The 19,594-nt window shown below is 36.3% G+C and overlaps 1 protein-coding gene across 4 annotated transcripts in view; it reads right to left on the bottom strand.

Annotated features, from left to right (window-relative positions):
* LOC121319875 (exocyst complex component 4-like) overlaps window positions 1–19,594 on the bottom strand; it is a 138,291-nt gene that overhangs the window by 48,013 nt on the left and 70,684 nt on the right. For all 4 annotated transcript variants that reach the window (XM_041257787.1, XM_041257789.1, XM_041257788.1 and 1 more), the window contains exon 11: window positions 463–682. In XM_041257787.1, the coding sequence (XP_041113721.1) occupies window positions 463–682 (220 nt within the window). The remainder of the gene's footprint in view (window positions 1–462; window positions 683–19,594) is intronic.

The following is a 19,594-nucleotide window of genomic DNA, read 5'->3' as shown; positions in this document are numbered from 1 at the left end:
ACAAAAATGATGGTCTACAAAGGAACTCCTCTTTATGTAAAATACCCAGCATTTTCTCGCACTGCCGTACCAGAATACAAACTGAAAGCGGTATAGTGTACAGTGTCTTGAGATCTGATTACTATCAACAGTTAGTTATGGATCAGAAGAATTAACAACTCAGTGAAACTGGTAAATAACTGCTGGTTTCTTTGTATAATCAGGTTATGACTTAATGCATGAGTACATCTGTTTATTGAGTTACAGCAACTTAATGCTTTATATATTTCAAGTAAAATTAATTCAGTAACTTTTGTGGATGAATAAATTAACATTTAAATTCTCTCAATAATTACTATAAAAAGCCCACATACACGGTTAGGTATTGTCAATTCTTCGGAGAATACACTTGTGTCAAACAAGTGATGTGCACAACAAGAAAAGCTCCAGTAGTGTTCAGTATCTGCAAGTCATTGTGTTTACCTGCAGGAGGGGCCGCTGCACTCCAAGCACCTTCATGGTGTCTGCGCTGGCGAGAATCTTCAGAGGGTTGGTCACCTTGGTCACTGCCTCAATCTCTTTGTTAATCTCAATCCGGACTTGGTTGAGGAAGAAATCATTGATGTAATAAGTGAGGAATGTTCGCAGCTGGCACTGCTTGGCTGGCCCAGATCCCATGTTGTGTTCCGTCTCCTGAATAAACCTGTAAGAACAAACAAATCTATCTTTCAGGGATTTGACGTCAGAACACCAGTCAGTACAGCGGCTCATCACACAGACATATGCAACAGAAACTGACATTGTCGTTCACAATTATGGTTTTCCTAAATGCAAGTATTTTATCAATGTACCGCGATACAGACCACTCAATAGATTATGCAACTGCAACGTATTAATCAGATTGTGCTGTAGTCATGCTAATGATGTCGATTTCTGAAATAACTGAAATTAGTAACTGAAATAGCATTCTCATTATAATGTTCATTATAGCATGGCTTGGGTGAACAGAGCACCCTGATTGGCTGAACAAGATTCCAAGCAGTGTCCTTTATTAAGCATTTGTCTTCTTATTCTGCTCGGCTTTGTCTTATGGAATTTTACAGCCACAATAAGACACTTCACTCTGTTTAGCCTTGTGCTTAACACCGCATCTAGTAGTATGTAATTTCATAACAAGGCACACCTTGGGGTGTCTTATTACTTAACACCACTGACCTCTCCTATGATATATAGTGGGTCTCGGAAGACCACATTAATGCAGCCCTATGCAATAAAATAGCTGAGAGCCCCATGGTAGATAATAATGTACGGTAGAAAACACAATTCACCCTATATATTGAGAAGACATTCACACTACATACTGACTTCTTGACATCCAATTATTTGTTTTACTGTTCATTTTAAAGGCAGTTGGAAACAGATCACAAACTAAAATCACAATTTATTAAGTTATTTCCCTTAAGAAAAAAAAAAAAGATTTTGAGAACACAGTGTAGGGAAAATAGGAACATTTACTGCAAATGCTTTTAAGTTATTTGAGAGAAAAGTAGTTAAAAGAATATGTTGCTCTCAGTACAATCAGTGCTTGATTTTAACATAACACTTAATATAAATGCCGTCTTGGGCAATCAGTTGACATAAATAATCTGTAGTATTTGTAGTTACAGGTAACCTTTTCATATTTGATCATGAACTATAAACTACTGGTAACCTTTTCACATTTGATTATGAACCATACATTTTTATTTATTTTTGTAAATCACTTAATCTTTTCATGTTTATATGTTCACTTGGATGCAGACATACATGGTCTTTTGCAAAGATGAATGGCAGCATGTTCAGTCTTTCTTGGCATAAATAAAGCATGCAAGCAAACAACATAGTGACAATATAAACATATTTACATCATTTAAAAACAACGCACACCCATTATTAAAAGCCTGGCTCCACTTGTCATGGTGGTTGTTAGCAATATAATGTCCAATCCAGTATTTAAATCCTCTATACAACATTTTAAGGTCTTTCAGTGAATCAAACAACTTGGCATTAAATGATTTATAAATAAAGCTTAGGAGGATTGTAGAAACTGAGGGAATAGTTTAACAAGATGTTTTGACTAAACAATGGACATTCCACTGTTATAAAAAATTAATCTCTTAATGTTTTCCATTCATCTTCAGTGTTGAATGAGCTTCAAGGCACAGATATAATGTGGAAAAAGATTTGTTCGGTGAGATTTTTCAGAGCATCCTTTGGTGTGCATATGTTATGCATTTTTGCACATGCACATCCCAATGCCTATTTCAATATGTTCAAAATGGTACTTACTTATACAGTATCTTATGTAACAAAACTAGTTCAATGAAATTCCCCCAGACCCTGTTTTGAATATATTTACTCATTTACCTTAGAAACAATAAAGCTTTGATGGCCCTGTATGCTTATTTTTTTCATTTACAATGATTTAGCAAACAAAATAATATGAGATGGAAGGCTCATTGTTTCGATAAGGATCCTGGGAGTTTACGAATTAGGTTAATGTGCAATACAATATGTCAACAGTGAATGGTCATGTGACTGGCTAAAACAGTCCTGAATCCCAGGTACCAGGGAATCTCACCTGGCACAAGTCCATGGTGCTTCCATATATCTATATATATATATATATATATATATATATATATATATATATATATATATATCTAGCATTACAGATGCCCGAATAAAACATCTCCTAGATTGGCCTACAATTATAAGGTACGGAACAGGACCGAGGGGCAAGTAGGCTTACGATAGATAATTATAATTACTTTAATATGTTTCTAAACTGCTTGTCAGCTTGTGAAGATAATGACCTTCAGCATTAATAAAACTTAAATACTTATTAACCTACAATAAAAGGAAATTCTGCATTAGGAGGTATTGTGGACCAGTGGTTTAAGTCCAGGGCTTGAAACCAGAAGGTCTTTGGTTCAAATCCCACCTCTGCCACTGACTGACTCACTGTGTGACCCTGAGCAAGTCACTTAACCTCCTTGTGCTCCATCCTACGGGTGAGATGTTAAATCTATGTCCTACTGTAAGTGACTCTGCATACAATGCACAGTTCACAGCCTACCTATGTAAAGTGCTTTGTGATGGTGGTCCACTATGAAAGGCACTATATAAAAATAAATATATTATTAAACAAAACTCTTGTGAGAGACTTCAGAATGGGGGTGATATGCAGGCTCAATTTAGTCAGACTCAAAACAATGTATTGCTGTATTCAAAGCCACCTGGTCCAGGAGTTTAGCAGACTATTAAAATGTCTGGAAGCATTTGGTCGTGGCCATATCATTCAATGGTTGTGAACTACCGACTGGATGAACAGACTATTGAAATCCTATATACACAGTATGGGTAGAGGTTTTTGGTTTTCCTAGAATTGACCCTGGTGGAATGCATTCAACAAAGGCAATAAAGCAAAACTGATTCAGCTAGGTGAGACCAAATCTAGAACGCACTCACTAAAGTAGTTTAATTATGACAAGTCTAAAAATAAAAGCCATGGTTTGAAAAACACTAGTTACTTCTGTCAATGGGTGTGGTACATTTAAAGACAAATATCCACAGACTCTATGTCCAATGTGATTTATTATACAGTAGTTTATACTCCATGTGTGTTAACGCTCCTTGCTATTAATGCTTCAGACAGCACTGTTATAATCCAATTAGTCAACAACACTGACAGCGATTGAACTGTCTGTAAGCTTCATACATGAAAGTAGCAACATCATGGCAGACTTTGCAGAAACATACTGTGATGGGGTTAGATGTGTATCTCTGCACTTCCATAACCTATTTAAAGAATATATTATTCAATTGTATATTGTTTTACACCGGAGAACTGGAGTGCACTAAACCATTTAACTAGTTTAGTCATTCCATACTGCATAAAAGACCTAAATAAATAAAAAAACTTGGTGGCTTGACATCTTTCAAATGGGTTTCAATATATTAAAAATGACGAAGATTCCTCTGCTTTATCAGACCTTAAATGTGGTGTTCCTCAAGGCTGTTCTTGGGCCAATGCTGTTCTCCCTCTACATGCTGCCTTTGGGTGATTTTCCATTGCTATGCAGTCGACACTCAATTATATTTATCCCATAAAACAGGTGACACCTCAACTGTAAATATCCTTACTATCTGTCTTGCTGATATTAAACAATGGATGTCAAAAAATGATTTATTATTAAACTCTGATAAAACAGAGGTAATGCTATTAGGATCAAAAAATCAATTAAATCATAAAAATTCAGATGTTTTTGCAGTTGACAGCTTTCCATTCAAGTTGAGGTCTGAAATGAGAAATATGGGTGTAATCATTGACCCATATATCTCATTTGAACCTTATATTAGAAAGATAACCAAAGTATCCTTTTTTCTTTTGAGAAATATTGCTAAGCTAAGCTAAATATTGCTAAGACACCAAACAACCTTTACATAGAGTATGGCTATTTTGAATAATATTAAACTTAACTTGTGCACAATGTACAAATGTAGACCAACAAAAAATCCTATGAATCCTTATATTTATAATGTTAAATATGAAACCAATATCTTAAGATGTATTGGTAACTGCTGTACTTTTATTGTAATGCATGAAAAAGGAAACATTTTCTGGTGCACAAGCAATATGAAATGCCCAGTTGAATGAACCATAGGCACAGTATTCAATAATGTACTTGTTTTACTTATGTGATGCTGCATAAGCAGGTACATGTGAATTGTTAATCTGTATGTAGACCCTTTTGGCTTGCCTTTTTTCATCAGTAAAAACCTTGCACTTGTACACTGTTACTGCATGATAAAGCTTTGAAATGGCTCTCTTAATACAGTAACTGTCCAGTGACAGCCTTATAAATGACCAATAGCTCCATGCAAAGTACATTTTATTCGGGAACGTTATCATGATTTGTAACAACATTTTAATGATGTAGCTGAAGCTGAAAAAACCAACATGGAAATGCAAATGCATATATATATAAAAAACATCCATCGAATAAAATGCTGTAATTGCCATTCACCCCATTAAAGGTTTCACTGTGCTAAATTTCAAAACAGAATTTTAAAACACTCAGTGAACCACCTGCATCGTCAATTTGTTTAAACGCCTCTTCTTTTTCATTACAACACACCAAATCTTCTAAAACTCTTGTACACAAGTAGATATCGGAGGAAACTTTAGTAGGCACCTTGTTACAAAGCACAGCATCCGAGCCAGACTGGCCTTTCTGTAATTGTAATTAACACCATGAAAATCTGCTTAAGAAATCTCACTACCAGCCTCTGCAGGCGCTAATAATTCAACACGACCTGAAATAGGCCCGGAAACACGATTCATCTTTAATAAAAGGGATTACAAGAGATAACTGGAGAGAAGTCTGTTTAGTTTGTTACAGGAATAACAGAATTATGGTATGTGGCAGGCTGTCGAGTGGATAGAGGCCCAGAGACACCCTGTAGTTCAAAAAAATAACTATTTTATTATAAATAAACACAAAAATGAAAGGGCACAAGGGCCAAAATAAAGGGATTTAAACACAAATAAAGCAAGACAAAAAGCAAAAATAACAATTTCCAGGCTGGACAATGCCTTCACTGGATTCAAACATACAAACAAAACACCAACCTGCTTCCTCAGCTCCCTCCTCCCAAATAAGAAGCAGAGGCCTCCTTTTATGTCAGGTGGCTGGGCGCTGATTGATCGTTAATTAAGTTAATCATTTAATCAACTAATCAACCCCAGCCACCTGAACATAATAAACCCAGGCAGGTAGGGGAAATTAACCCCATCCCTGCCAATTTAAAAAGGGCAGAGCATGGTACATGGTAACAAGCAGCAGTAGGTTGTCCTAATTGTCTATGGAGAAGCAATCTTAATTTTTCTTTTTAGCAAAGTGGAATGCTACAGTCGTTCAGAATATTTAGTTATCATAGCATCCCAAGAGAGTTTGGTTGATGCTGAAATGAAGGAAGATTAAGATTAATGACACCTGCTCCTTGTGAAATTCTCTGCATCTTGAGAGTAATGACACAAAAGCCCAAAAGCAGGTTGGATTAGAACACACTGCTTCTCTGATGGACCAAAACCATCCTCCTGCAAGAGTAAGTATCACCAGTTTAAAACCCTTTTTATGAACTGCATTACTGGGTGGAATTATTTCAGTCACCGATGACGGGAGGGCATCGGTATGAAGGCTGCATGTGTATGGAAAAATCTGTGATTCAAGGTATCGAAGAAAGAATTAGCATAACTAGCTCAAGGCATTTTATAGATGTGCTGGGATATTTACTGTACGTCAAGAACTGTTGTTTCCCCTGGAGTGACATTACAAAACAAACAGCAACCCTTTAAGTCAGAGACAATTAAATTTTATTAAGAATGACTGCTTGTGATTATTGTAGACAGCATCTAATTATTCATCATTAGAAAACAGATGTTGAAGCCTGAGGCCTATAAATCTAATTGTCTACAGAATTTCGAATCCATATCAATAAAAAATACTCTCACAAAATAGCATTACAGTCAGTCACAGTTAAATATGGTCCTGTGACCTCTCAGTGAAATAACCACCAGGCATTTAAACTGAACTCCAGACATGGAAAATCCTCTCAATGGAAGGCAGGGCTCTATGCACACTAAACTACACAAAAACACAATACGGTCCTCCATGGTTTCTGTAAAGGTGGGGTATGCTTTTTTACATCTGAACCATCAGGCCAGAAAATCAGTAATTTAAAGAACACAGACTGACATCCCAGTGCAGCTGGGAGCTGGATTCCTTCTGGCAAATTGCACCAATATCATTGAACACAGGTGGATATCTCATAAAACAGCATATGGAATGAATAAAAGTGTGGGAGTCATTAAACACATTTAGGCGCTGCTGTTTGGCTTCCGTGGGTGTATTATAGGGCACTGGAAATTAACAATGCCGCAGCATAAGTACCAAACACTAAACACAGTGATGTTGTTAAATGCACTAGGTCTGTGGGCTGCTTAGAGGTGCCTGCCATGAGCATAAATTACTATATTTTTTCTTTCACTCAGCATACCATTAAAATACAGCTTTTGATTGTATTTTCAACGTTGACATCTATTAGTTTTATTAATGTACAAATGTGTGTTGGGGGGGGGGGTCCTTCGCATTTAACAAGATTAATTGACAAAACAGATTAAAAAAATAATAATAAAATTAACTTAGTGGTCGCCAATTATATTTATTGTTTTCTCCCCAGTTTAGTAATGTTCAATTATTATTTTTTTTAGGCTCAGCCCACCGCTACCACCCCTGCGTTGACTCGGGAGGGGTGAAGACAAACACATGCTGTCCTCCGAAGCGTGTGCCGTCAGCCGCCCACTTCTTTACACACTGCAGGCTCGCCATGCAGCCAGCTCAGAACTACAGTGCTGGAGGACAACGCAGCTCTGGGCAGCTTACAGGCAGGCCCGACCACAGGGGTCGCTGGTGCACGGTGAGCCGAGGACACCCTGGCTGACCTAATTAAAACAAAACAAAGCCTGGCTACAATGTCTATTTAAAAACAACACATACACTAATTAAAAAACAAGACAGAACTCCCTACTGCTAACAACAACTGGAATAAAAAGACACATGCTGTAAAACTCCTTATTGTGCTCTCCTCCTTTTTAAGAACTCTATCGTTCCACTGAAATTTTGCTGGTGTTTTCATGCAAACATTTGAAATGACATTTAGTAATAATTAGAATAGTACTCTTTGAATGGTCTAGAAGGCGTGTAATTTACAACTGGAGAAAATAACACAATTCTTGACATATCTCTGTTTCATTTAAATTAAAAAATGCAACATCTACATTTGTGTGAGATTACCCCAATTTTGTGGATGTTAGAACACTTAAATGTCACACTATGATTTATCACGTTGCTGACACAAAACACGTTTTTATAAATACAGTTTTATTTTTTATTTCTTAGAACTTCCAGAATGATTTTTAAATTAACATTTTGTTAATAAAAACTTTCTATCCTGCATATTTTGCAGTAAGTGCCACTCACTAACAACTGTATTATAGACAAAAAATAAAATAAGACAAAAAGAAAAAAATATTTTTATTGTACATAAATATAAATAACAATACAAACAACTTGTCAACAAGAGAAGAATTGTTAGTAATGTGTGCCTCAGTGAAGGCACATTACCCGTCTCAGTACAAAACACAGATACTGCCTTTTCACGTTCTCTGTGTTTCCTATCACATATACAATGTATATACAAAAAATGCAGACACATGATTTGATGCTTTTATCATTCTGAAATTAGAATGCAATCTGAAAATAATGTATTCTCAGCCTGTGTTGGAACTGTGTTGTTACGGATATGAAAGAAATACCATTTTCGCCACACTCTGAGCGACGAAAAGCATGGACTTTGACTAAGGATTCTCTTGTTTCGAGTTGGTATGAATATTAAGGTAAGCGATTCAAGTTTAATTGCATGGAAGGATATCCCACGGTCTTCAAGGAGTCATGAGATATGGCAATTTTAAACTTGCTCGGAAGCAATTCCTGCTGACATAGGAAAAAGACTCCACCACTGTAAATCACTGCTACTCTTAACACTTAACAGCTGAGCCTTCGTTTAGTAGACAACAACTAGTGTTCACAAGGTTAAGCACAGAAGCCAAGATGCAATTCAAAATCTTTTTATTTTCAAAAATTATAATGATACTACCATTCTGTGTATGAAATGAACACCATTGAAATATACAAGGTTGGGGTCCTAAGCCATTCACTGTGTCTACTTTTGTTCTGGTCACAAACTCCCCTACTGACAAAGAATGCTTTTAAAAGAGCTGTAAACTAAATAATAGATAAATGGCTTATCTCCACCATCAGCTGAATGTAACTTCGCGCCGTCAGTATCTTGCAGAGGGTACAAGCCACAGTTTTGGGTAGTTTGACACCTAGGACAGAAAACAGTCCATCTCATAAATCTAGCCAACAGGGGGCGAAATAGCGGACCAATTAAGAACGACGAGCCATCTCACAACAAGAACAACCAATGGGAAGCACTCCACGTGGACTCAGGCACTGGACAAAATAACCAACTACCCAATCACAGGGGTAAAGAGAAGATAACTAAAGCATGAGCGCAACACTCAAACACAAGCTGAAGACCCAGCCTGCAACCAACTAGAACAGAGATACTGTTTTCGGACACTCTAATACGAGAATTATTCTAGTGTTTGCCTTGGTGTGGGAGTCCACCGTGTAAGACATCTAAAATCCTAAAAGTACTTGTAATGAAATCTCTTAGCCCCGACTGATCACAGGAAAAACAGTTGAATGAACATTTGAAGTCAACATAAATTGAAATATATTCAATTTATTGAGCTAGTAGTGCCAGAGAATTGCGGTGACATATCCCAGACATAACCGGACAAAGAGTGCACATATTAGTGGAGGAACTGCTGTTTCAGTGGAATACCTAAATAGTTAATGACTCTTGTTCTTTGCAAAGGCATTTGTTTCGTACCCTAAAGTGGAGACGAAACACGAGGAAAGCAGACCCCGAAACCTGGGCCTTTCCTTGCCAGCAGGAGAACCTTCGAGCGCCTGTATTGTTGAAGACACTGGAGGAGGCAGCGAATGTCCATTAAGTATTCCACACGTAGCGTTTTTATCCTCTTCTGAACACAAGAACAAGCAGACCTTAAAGTAAAATTAACGTTTTGTTTTAAGTAGAATGTAAGAAAAGTATTATTGCTTTCAATTCATGATTTGAGTTAATGAACAATAATAATTGTCTACATGTGATTTATATAAATTGATGTGGGTTTTACAAGGCAATTATCATTCTGCGTTTAAGGCTAGAATCCAAATTTAGCTGTCCTGGTAATAGACAATTCTTGATAGGTTGTCTGGACGCAGAGAGCATTTTTATCTCGCAAGAGTGAGAATTGCCTTCTGAACCAAAACATATATATGAGACTGATTTAATGATGCTTTGATTATCAAATATTAACAAAAATAAATAGTTGTGTTAATAATAATACCCCTGTTAAGACTAACCTTCGTCTTAAATAGTCATAACCTTTAAGGGAATCTCCCATAGATTGCGTTGGATCGCTGATCAACCACCGGAAGTGGGTTTTCTGTACTGTTTAGTTTAGTTAATTCTTCCTTTCTGTATTATTTTAGTTTAGTTGTTGCGCCTTTAATTTTTCCTTTATTTAGTTTTATTTTTAATGAAACTGTTTCTTTGTATTCACTAGAAACGCTGTCTAGTCTGATTATTTCGAGAGAGGCTGGGTTCTACATGACTTGAATTCAAAGATGGTATTTTATTTTTACAATTTAAAGTACTCCAAGTACAAATATACCTTGCACACTACGCTACTATTACTACCAGTGAAGCATTGACAACCCATGCCAACATGTCAGATGGCGGCATATGTCCACTTAGTCACTACCGAACGCATGCAGAGTCATGTGTTCCATTTTAACAGTGCATATGTTTTACTTCACTGACTGATATATTGCTCAGTTCTGGCATGGTTAACCAGAAGCCAAGCTAAAGACAGAAAAAACTGAAATTCAAGGATACAGAATTGTCCTAGTGTCTTTTTTCTAATGCTCACTGTAGTATCATTTTTAATGATCTATACCGGCAGATGTTAATCTCTTTAGCTCTATATTAGTCTTGCTGATGTTTACAACAGAAAGCTTAAAAAAACAAAGCCAACAGGAAAGAAAATGTACCTGTACTTTATTAGTCTGAAAATAAGTTACGGTATTTATAACAGCAACTTCAAATTTAGTAATCCATCATCTCCTGTTCCCACTTGGAATTCAATTAATCTCCTAGCCTCCTTTTCCCAATATTTGCAGCGTTAGAATCTGCAAACTTCAAAAATAATTTTAAAATATCGATATTCTGCACATGTGGTGCAATTTAGCACCTAATATTTCAAATTGCTTTAGGCTATTGAGAAATAGAGCAGCTAATACAAAGACTGAAGAAACGATCGTCCTTTCAAGGCAGTCATATTATAAAATGACCTGGACAAACCAACTGGCTGAAAAAAAGCTTGTAGTCTCACTAATATTTTATTTTACAAGTCATTTTATAAGCTTGAAATCACAGATGACAATGAGTGGCTGTACTGAAACAGCCCACTTACAGCTTACCTATATACCTCTCCTCCCTATAACCTAGATTTGTTTTAAAAGGTTTTTCCTATTGACCTCTGAAATCAGCAATCCTAAACCTTGTGCTTTTTTTACGCAACTAACCACTGCACAGTAAACCAGACATATGTCTCACTCGTACTTTGTTAGTTTATTTTTTACTAACTCCTTCGTAAGCCTTTGCAGTTCTAAATTAAATTAATCAGTTCACAGAAATATGCATGGGGAAAGTACAGTATGTGGCATTGTGAAAAAGGAATTATGGTTAGCACCTTGTGTCACACAAACTTACAAGGCCCCGTGCCACTCCAAAGACCAGTTCCTAATAACTACACTAGATGGCAGCCTACTAGCTGTCAAACAGCTCTCCAGGCATACCCATTCTTCATTGTCTTGAAGCAGTAAGCTCTTCATCGTAATCAAAAGGGTAAAAGACAGTATAGATTTAATTTAGTTCAGCATTAACACGATTTGTTATGGAAGGTATTTAGCATTTACAATTTTAAATTATTATTTTAAATAACTATTCACACCCACTGTTACTGGACTTGAATAATAAAAACCTTTGCAAACAGTTCTCTTTTGGTAAGAAGCTAAAACCTCTAGCTCCACAACTGGAGCTGCAAGCACACTGGTGATATGGACTGTGCTTCAAAAGTTGTGGTTCAGTGGTTAAAGAAAAGGGCTCGTAACTAGGAGGTCCCCAGTTCAAATCCCAGCTCTCACTGACTCACTGTGTGACCCTGAGCAAGGCACTTAACCTCCATGTGCTCCGTCTTTCAGGCGAGACGTTGTTGTAAGTGACTCTGCAGCTGATGCGTAGTTCACACACCTTAGTCTCTGTGGGTCACCTTGAATAAAGGTGTCTGCTAAATAAACAAATAATAATATACATTCTGCCAGAAATACATCAAATGTGACATGTTTACTGAACTTAGGTCACCTACCAGCCCTGCTGCTGCCTTCCCCCATGCACGCTAAAAAAGTGTTTTTTTTTGTTGTTTGTTTTTTATATTTTAGTGTATAAATATATTACAATAATATGGGGTTAAAAGAAAAGGTAAATAATTGTGGGCTTCCAATAATAAAAAATAAAAAAACACAACTTGGTAACTACTCAGAAGTATTTCTTTCCAAGACCTTTATGTAGATTTAAATGTAGATCAGTTAAAAATGTAAAAGCTTTTAGGTTATCGCATACAGGTGGGGGGGGGAGCAATTTGTGCTTTATTTATTTTTTACTGCACTGGTACCTGAGAGGAACGTCCAAAAAGCACAGAAGATGAACTGTATGAAAAGAACTGGAGAACCCGAAGCATGACATGACTAAAAGTTTGGAACAACACACAAGAAAGTTACAAGCACTCATTATTGCACTTAGTGTCGCAAGCTGCCATTACTTCAGACAGCGCTTTTGAATCTACTGTTTTAAAGTACATCTCCATATAGCATGTTTACTAGTAAAAAGATTTGCTGTGTCATTGAAAAGGGTGGATGATGAGAAGACGACGACGAAGAAGAAAAAGACAAAGAAGATCGGTGAATCTCTATTTGGCCCCCAAATGAATCTATTACAATTAGGTTCATAAAGCAGCATCTTTTATTGCGCTTGTTGTAATAACAGCTAGACAGCTGTACCTCTGAATGGTGCTTTTTCACTTAATATCTCGCTAATTAGACTAGCATATTTCCAACATACGTACTGGCTGGCAATTTAGTGCAGCTGCTTAGTAACCAGAGTGAAATTATTTTATTATATCACTTGGGCAATTACAAATAATAACTATTGTGATTTGAATAAATGCCATTTAGCAAGGACAATGGAGGGAGGAGAGTTTTGCCTGAAGTAAATGGAGCTTCAGCAAAAAGAGAAAATGGATTATAATGGTTTCATTAACTGTCGAGGCAAAGAGCTTCAATGTTTATTCTGAACATAATGAAAAAAGAGAAGCCTCATCTACTGTGTATGGCACAGCACATGGCAACAAGCACTGCTTGGTCATTTTCTCTGGATGTGAAAGTGTTTTTTTTCTGAAAATTCAGTACACAAATAAAACTGAATGTTAAACCCTAATACTTTCAGTAAGCCTCCCATGATTACCTAGGTTCAGGCGGTGTTAAACATCAGCTTGTTGCATTTAACATGAGTAAGGCCCAGTGAAAATTGAGGAAATGTTCTTTAAAATTCACGGCAGTGTCACAGGTAAAGTACCATATTTCGCGGAATGTGTACACAGGGCCGGATTAGGGTTATGAGGGGCCTAAGGCTAATAGAAGGAAAGGGCCTAAGTATGTATTACAAATTGCAAAAAAAAAATATGAAGTCAAACAAACATATTTACTTATTTACCTATGTAAAATTAATAAATTTATTCAACTCAAGGTAAATTCATCAAACATAAAATCACTGACTACAGTAATTTCTTCAAACAAACTCATTTTTTTCCTAGCTTTAGCTGTGGCGAAGTCGTGAATGATGTCATCGTAATTGAAAGACCTGGCAATTTAATTCTTATAGCTCAAGAGGGACAAAGCACTGAGATGCTCTTGAGTCATGCTGGATCGGAGGACATTTTTTACCCTTTTTAGAAGAGAGAAGGAACGATCTCCGCTACAGTTAGTGATCATAAGATAATATATTAAGATATATACATTACGATACACACACACACACACACACACATATATACACACTGTATATACATAAATGTGTCCCATGCTGCACCATAATTTCTCACCATGTACTGAAAACTGAAATTATCTCAATTAATACTCACTCCTCAGTTTATTAATAAGGGAAGCTAGCTCTACTTAATGATAGTAGGTATTGCTAGCAACAGATGTTAAATTCTGTTGGCAAAAGAAGTTTAAATAATCGAATTAGGTGTAAAGGTTGATACAGGTATTATGCACACAGCTATGAACATTTCAATCACGATTTTCTTGAAAATGGTTAGTCCTACACAAAAACTGTACATATTGTAAAATATTCAACTTTACAAGATTTAAGAATGAAGTTTTGTTCATAGAATTTTCAAGTGATTTCATTGTTAGAAAATTGTGTTGATTTTATTTTTTTAGATCATAAAAATAAAAACCAAATCAGTCGACTCTTCAGTGACCCTGACAAGCAGCCAGACTGTTTTACCAATTCCATAATCTCCTGCTTGTGATACTCTGCAACTTTAGGTAAGTATTCATGTCTCAGCTGGGCTGATGAAGGAATCACTCCACCATTTGCTACGCTCAGTCTGAAGAATTTACTTTTGGTTGTCCAATTCTTCAAGAGGGATATTTGCGCAAACAAACGCCCCTGTCACGTCTAAATTTAACGAGTTTCGTGCTTCATGGTTTTCAGTGGATTATTAGATCATGGAAGTCACCGGTTTTTTGTTTCTTTTCAAGTAAAGCAGTCTCAGTACTGCTCTGGATTTCCGCCTTTCTCTTTAGGTGAATACTTGAATCTAAATGCCTGTCATCAGCCGATTCACGATAGTGAGCTACAGTAACGTTGCAGGACATACAGAAGAGCTTACATCCATCGCTGTGTAAAACTCCTGCTGAATAATGCTTTACGTGACCTGCTGCAGATACATTTTTAGCTTTTTTAGAGACATCTATTTTCTTGTTACAGTGTGTAGTATTTTGCTTTCCTGCATAGATTGCATATAGTCACATGACAGAATCACTGCACAGCAGTATGTATACTGCAAATAGTACACACAGGCACACAGCAGATCTGTACAGTTTTGTTAATGTGATTTTTTTTTTGTATGAAAGAATTTATTTTTATTTCTTAAGAATATTGTAAAAATCGTGATCTACACAGGGCCTTAAACATGATCCCTTTGCTATTTTAATACTGCAGAGACTGACATTTTGCTGTAAAACAGTTATACAAAAAACATTACTGCAGTAGTATATACTGCTACTGTACAACCTAGTTTATATAAATCAGGCCAATAAATAAGAAACTACATAAAAGTCATCAACTTACTTGGTCTTAAATTCCTGTAATATAGTGGAAAGCCCTCCAATACATTTAATTTTCTATATGTGAAAGATTTAATAGTAAAATGTATGAATCAACCAGCTCACTCTTCCACAGTATAGGGTCAGGAATGTGCATCCATATAACACATTGATCTTCTAAGAATGTTCTGACAATAAAGCAAGCAATACAAAGCTACCTCTTTCAGCTGGCAGCATCTAAATAGAGCTATTCATTTTCTTGCCTTTGCGGAGAAGCCATTCTGAAACAAATAATGTTATTTAGTTTCGAGCCAGCTTAGTAAATTTCTGATGGGTCTTCAGTCTTAGGCAGCTTTATTCTCTCAGCTAAGTCACGCTTCAATTAAAGGTTTTAAAAAATGGTTAAGTGAATAGCATTTGCCTCTGGTAAGACAGAGATATTTTTGTGATCAATAGGGAACAAATGCTTGAATCACCAGATGTATCTCCGGGTGTATGAAGTCAGTCTTTTTATCATTCAGCCTGAGCCATTAAAAAAAGCCCACAATCAACAGAGAAATCTTTCTGGTCTGAAACAGAAAAGAGAAACAAACGCAGTGGGAACCATTACATTGCAGGAACAAGGTATATGCAAAATGTACTCCTCTATAATACCATAACAAGACCAAGCCTTCCAAGTTTACATTCTCCTAATAACAAGCATATTTTGTGTAGACTTGTATAGGGCCAGTACACAAGACTTTGGAAGTTGGCTCTACTGAGTTTTATTTTGAAATTAAACCCATTTTTAATTTTGTAAAAATATTATGGACTATATGTGTACATGAAAACAGTAATGACAAAACTGCATAATATCATATCATATCAAAGTCTTTTGTAGGTCTTGGCCCTTTAAATACACCAGACACAATTACAGGATTAGTGTTTAGTGTTTGCGTTTAATTTAGCACTGTGTTTTTTACTGACAATGCTTCATGTTCAGGTTGACTGCAGAAGAAATACATGGTTGATACTGGCTCATTGGTTTCAGGTTCTAGGATATTTTTATTTTTAATCAAAAACAGGTTTGACATGTCAAAGTAATGTATTTTGAAAATGTTTTAAGATGCATTTTACACTTACAGTGCAACTCAGACCTGAGCTAGCATAGGGTTGATCAGACTTAAAGATCTGTATCATTTAAGACACCTGCTAAACCCAAGCACAGACTTAAGATGGCTTTGGCCCTGTATGTACACTCATAGCCCCTGAACTGTAGAGCGTGCCTGACAACATCAGACCATTCACAGTAGAGCAAAAAACAGACCAAAGCAGAGGCAGAGCCCCCCTCTAGGGCAGGCCACTTTTAGAACAGCTAGGATGGCTGCATTTACACTCCACAAAAAGAGCTAAGCCGCCTCAAAGCCTGCTTAAAAGTGGTTAGTGTTGAAAGGGTATTAGTCTCCAAGGTTCACCTTTACTCTAATCTACCTTTTCAACAAAGAAAAGTGGCACTTTGTTGCAGTGGAAGAATCAGGTGTCCTTGGTCAAAAGTGGAACAAAACACACTCTGTTAGAATAAGACACAGAAAAGCTGCACTCTGGACTGAAGTGGGACTAATGCACTGGTCATTCAGGCCTCCAAGCAGAGTTTGACATTTGTGTCATTAAAAACAAAAATAATAATACTAATAATAACTTTAGCAATAGAAAGGTTCAGGTTTTAGGAAGATTATTTATTGGCAGTTAAATATGACCCAAGGGGCTCTACTGATAACATTATTCCAGTACTAAGCCCTTAGAAACAAAACAAAACACAGAAGCAGATCCTGATTTACTGTCCTAAATCTTGTAAACCTGGTCCATCACAAATGCCAGCTTGATTTTTTTTTTCTTCTTCCTGGAAGCAAGGTTATACAAAAAAAAGAAAAAACTACTGTATAAAACTAGACGTCTTCTGTCTAATGATATAGTTTATAACCATGTTCCTTTCTTGTTCTATTATATATAATGTGACAGTGTTTACAATTATGGATGTAAACTGTTAACAATATGAGATCACTATGTTTCAGTATGTTATACAGTCCCACTGTACTTGTAAATCCTCTGCATATTAATAGCCATTTGATATTGTGACTAACTTAATGTAAATTAGCCGCACACCAATGTCATTCTGTTACATAATATTCTAGACATCATGACAATTTAAATTAATTGATACAAAATGAGAACATGTAGCTAATCCACCCTGCTTTAAGTTCATCAATATATCAGGCACCACACAATAAGATGCTGCTATATCGACTTCTTTTGACCTTCCTAATTATTATATTAAAAAAAATCCTGTCGACTCATGAGACACGGTTGTAAATTTTTTTTTTTTTTTTTTTGGCTCTGGCAGTTTTAATTGATTAGGGTTGAAGTCGATTGTTCCCGCCCGCACATCAGCTCAGACGAAAGTCCCAAGGCTCCCGAGGGCACGTCATTCTAGTCTACAGTCACTTTACTTGGACCCAAGCCCACGGTTTACTAGCTGTAAAAGTTTAGTTTGATTGTTGAATTGCCTTATAATAGTTTTTATCACAATAAAGCAAACTTATATGGTCGTATAAAAGAATCAAAGCATAAAGCGTAAGCACAGCAGTAGCTGCACTGGATACCAATGCACAAAAACTATGTGAATTTAACTTTTACAGTAGAAGGTGTACAGGTACATAAAAAAAAGTGTTTTTAAATAAGTCAATGCAGTAATTGCAATGCATGTAATATGTTTTCTCCTTCAGCAACAGCTTTACTGGGTCATTAAGTTACCTTACAGATTTAAGCAGTACATTTTATCACAAGGACTCCATAGCACCAAATAACACCTGTACTATCTGCGAAACAGTTTAGTGGCATGTCGGTCATGATGCGAATGATCCTGACATTTTTTGAAAACAAAATAGATGGGCTTTGGTGAGTTAAAGGAAAATAATTCCATCTAGGGTTTATGTGGCGATGTAAGACAATCAATGGGGGTTAAGTTTCCAATTGCGAGTAAATTTTACGAATAATAATAATAATGTAAATCAAGTCAGTATTAAAGAATCTTAAATATAATTCTTTTTGATAATTCAGGAATGGTATATTAAACTCGGTAGATAATGAACTGCAAAAAATAATGTATTTAAGGAAAAGGTGAAAAGGTGATGGAGGACGATTGCTCAGGATGCAAATATAGCCTTCATTCATCTATTATAAAATGGTCTTACTTATTACACTGTACGGCCCACAGGGGAGTGTTTTGTACAATTAATAAATTCTGGTTCTTCCTCAGTTAGCTGTCTTGTATTGTATATATTTAAGGTAGTTATGTTCACAGTTACATATGGCACTTCGAATTGTGTTTCCTACACTGTTTATAAAGTACTGATTTCCATTGTCCCGAGAAGTCCGTTATAAGTGCAGTGCACCGGTACACGTTTTTTATTCCCATTAACAGTACGTCCTTACATAAAACCAGTTGCCCCTGTCGGGACACGTGATTTACTGGGACATCCTCCTGCAGTGAATAAAAAAACATATACCACGAACAATCATTCAATATTCTATATGTTTATATGCCAATTATACTTTCAACAGATATAGCACTTGCTTTGGATTCGCATTCACTCTCTCTAAAGTGTACTGTTTTTCAAAAACAACAGCACACAGCTCTTTGAAAAACAAACAAACAAAAAAAAAACGAATAACAGTAACTGCAATATTGTAGTATGCCAAAACTAAAACAAAACAGCGATAATCAAAACAAACTATTAACATGTCTTGCAAATTAAGCTTTGGGAACAACTGCAGTCTCTGGGCTTCAAATGTGTCAAATCAACTTTTGCGGTTTCCTTTGCCAGTATGGATTTATTCCTTTATTTTTTTGTGAATAAAAACAAAGCATGCCTGGGGCATCATCTGAGGGGGATGTCACATCAGACTGAACGGTTTTTAAAAATCGGCGTCACTAATATGTCTGGAGGTTGGAGAAAATGTCAATTTCTACTTGTCACCACCAATAATGGAAATTTGAAAGAATCATAGACAAACAGTGTACCTGCTGTAAAGTAATGTTTGAAAGTTGAAAGTGACTACAGTGGTCTGTGGCACTTAAAGGGTCAATGTTCACTCATAGAATGCAGCTGTGTACCAACTTTAAATTAGTACTATGTTAAAGTGTATGGTCTGTATCAAAGATATGGCTAAAATGCAATTTAACTTTACTGAGAAAATCCCAAATGACAGCTGTATATTAAGAATTAGTTTCTATACAGCTGAAACTTAAAAAGTCACACTCAATATCAGAAGAGAAGGTCATGGTCATCAAGACATGTACAACAAGAGCTTTATAACCCTGCTAACATGAAGTCATTAGCTAAATGACTTCTGAGATATGAGGTTATGACACCGGCAGCTTTGCA

Source organism: Polyodon spathula, chromosome 8 (genome assembly GCF_017654505.1).
Source record: "Polyodon spathula isolate WHYD16114869_AA chromosome 8, ASM1765450v1, whole genome shotgun sequence".
In the NCBI taxonomy this organism is placed as follows: domain Eukaryota; kingdom Metazoa; phylum Chordata; class Actinopteri; order Acipenseriformes; family Polyodontidae; genus Polyodon; species Polyodon spathula.
This window is presented reverse-complemented; position numbering and strand designations above follow the sequence as displayed.